This window comes from Poromitra crassiceps (assembly GCF_964638095.1).
Source record: "Poromitra crassiceps genome assembly, chromosome: 14".
In the NCBI taxonomy this organism is placed as follows: domain Eukaryota; kingdom Metazoa; phylum Chordata; class Actinopteri; order Beryciformes; family Melamphaidae; genus Poromitra; species Poromitra crassiceps.
This window is the reverse complement of record NC_139633.1, coordinates 13,126,370-13,128,869: the sequence shown is the minus strand read 5'-3', so window position 1 is coordinate 13,128,869 and position 2,500 is coordinate 13,126,370. Positions and strand designations below refer to the sequence as shown.

Below are 2,500 nucleotides of genomic sequence, written 5' to 3'. Positions count from 1 at the left end.
GAGGAGTGTCGGGGCGTGAACCTGACCACTGGAGGGGGACAAGGGCAGACCTGATGCCTGATGAAAATTTACATATTGTAGCTTTATGGTTAGTTAGGGTGAGGACTTGGGTTTAGGGTTAAAGTTAGAACTAGATTTAGATACGGGTAACTGTGGTTAAGATTACGCTTGTAGTGGTGACAGTAAAGGGTTAGCGCTGAATGGAGTCAATGGAATGTCCTCATAAGGATAGAAGTACAGTAGAAGGATGTGTGAATTCTTACAGGACTGTGTCAAATCAGCCGGCAGATCGTTGAACAGAGTGTGTGTGTGTGTGTGTGTGTGTGTGTGTGTGTGTGTGTGTGTGTGTGTTTGAGAGAGGGTGGTCTTACAGGGTTGTGTCCAGTTGACCTGTACAGCAGTGTGATTGATGGGGAGAGCAGACAGAGAGGGGGGACGGAGGGGGACCCCGGCCATGGTGACCGCGGTAACAATGTCTCCTGAGGTGTAGCCCACGTCGTTGTAGACCAGGAGCTGATACTGGTACCAGGTGAATCTGTTGAAACAGTATCACTGAGGATGACATTTGGGGCATATACTGTCACTCTTTGTTAGTGAAAACCTCCGACCAATGTTTCATGGGTTAGGTTTAGCACAAAACACCTTCAACATATCTTCATCGTGGAATGCAAGATGCAGAACTACAATCTGAGGTAGTAAATCCTATAATTGGTAACACCTGGTACTAAAACCCTACATCAATCAATCAACCAATGATGTCATTAAATGAAAGAATTAAGGAAGATGGATGAGAGAAAGGAATGATGGTTGTTATGATGATTATAGTTTGTATCATTAATATTACCATATGTATGTATTTTTATTTAGCATTGTGACAGATGATAGATGTGACATAGAAGATAAGATGAACTTTATTGATACCCTAAGTGAAATTGGGAAAGTTTGTCAATTGCCTACGGATTGCATCCTAGTTTCATCTGGTTCTGGTTCTGGTTCTACTACTCTCAATAATTATATGATTGATAAAAGATTGTTGATAAATAAAGATGTATTAGGCCGTAAAGACACTGGATCTGAAAGCGGTGGCCACTCACACCAGAAGCGCTCTGTTTTGCTCGGTGCCGCTCACAACTTGTACAAATACACCAGAGGCGGAAACTATCGCTGCAGGCCGCGAGCCACGGCGCGAGCCACGACGCGAGCCACGGCGCGAGCCACGGCGCGCCCAGTGTGACCCGTCTAATCTGTTAACAAGGGTGCGGAAATTAAACTGCCTGCGCTTCAAGACGCTTTTGAGTCGCTTCAGCGTCCGGTGGGTTTGCACCGTTACTTACTGTAACTGAATTATTCTTTAACATACATAAATATGGCTATTTTCAGTCTCCCTGCTTATCTATATAGTTTCATTCAATAGTTGTCAGTTTTAATGCTAATAAACAAACACTAATTACTTTCTCAAAGTCAATTGTAGGACATTAAAAAAAAACGTGAAAACATGAAAAGTGCTTATGCCTCCAAAGTTTGTGTGAGTGTGTGACTGGAATCAAGCACAGTGGAGAGACAAACCCAGATCCGTTTAGCAAGCATAGTGGAGGGACAAAATCTGCTTCCACCAAGTGCCAAACTGAGATTAGGGGGCGCTGTGTGAAAAACAATTTAATTCTTTGGGATATTTGCTTAATGTATCTTTGAGCGGTATTAAAAGATCGGCATCGGCGGCGGCTCGCCGATCGGCTCTGCACACACGGTTAGCCGCGGCGCCGGCGTTTGCTCTAGAGCTCATTTCGGTAATCTCACCTGCTTAGGCCTTTATCTTGGTAGAACAATTTGGCGCCGGAGTAAACATGGAGCCAGCGATGGAGATCTTCAGAGGGCGGGGGAGGAGGGGGCGGGGCCAGCGGCTGGTGCGTTTTACATCTGAGCAGCTCGTATCTGAGGGGACATTTAAATAAATGAAAACACACACACACACACACACACACACACACACACACACACACACACACAGGGATGGGTGTTTAAGGATGCGTGAACAACACACAAACACAACACACGTAGGCTATGCACACATGAGCATGCAGGCACCAGCACACACACACACACACACACACACACGAACACACAGTACGCAAGTGGGAATACACGCGCAGCCAATACACCCTTTTCTCTCTATTCTGATTCTTCTCCTTATCGCTCTTTTCCTCCTCTTCTGCTGTTTTTCATCATCTCTAGCCTTTCGCTGTATCTCATCCCTCTCTCCATCCCTCCCTCCCTCCCTCCCTCCTGCCTGGCTCTGTTGTTTTTTCTGCAGGGTTTGTGTTTTCCTCTCCCCACAGTGATGCTAATTTCTGCTGTAATCAGAAGAGAAGAGCTTAATTCCGCCTTTTAACCAGCCCACTTAGACAAACACACAGAGCTGAGCTGAGCTGAGCTGAGCGGGGCGGAGAGGAGAGGAGAGGAGAGGGGCTCATGCATTTTAATCGGTTGCCAGCAAAATGGT

At 46.0% G+C, this 2,500-nt stretch overlaps 1 protein-coding gene across 1 annotated transcript in view; it reads right to left on the bottom strand.

The window, feature by feature from the left end:
* The window catches only part of ush2a (Usher syndrome 2A (autosomal recessive, mild)), a gene marked incomplete at both ends in the record, with an annotated part of 353,577 nt that overhangs the window by 122,273 nt on the left and 228,804 nt on the right, over window positions 1-2,500 (bottom strand). Inside the window, 2 exons of the mRNA XM_083650615.1 lie at window positions 372-535; window positions 1,798-1,932. Of these exons, the coding sequence (XP_083506741.1) occupies window positions 372-535; window positions 1,798-1,932 (299 nt within the window). The remainder of the gene's footprint in view (window positions 1-371; window positions 536-1,797; window positions 1,933-2,500) is intronic.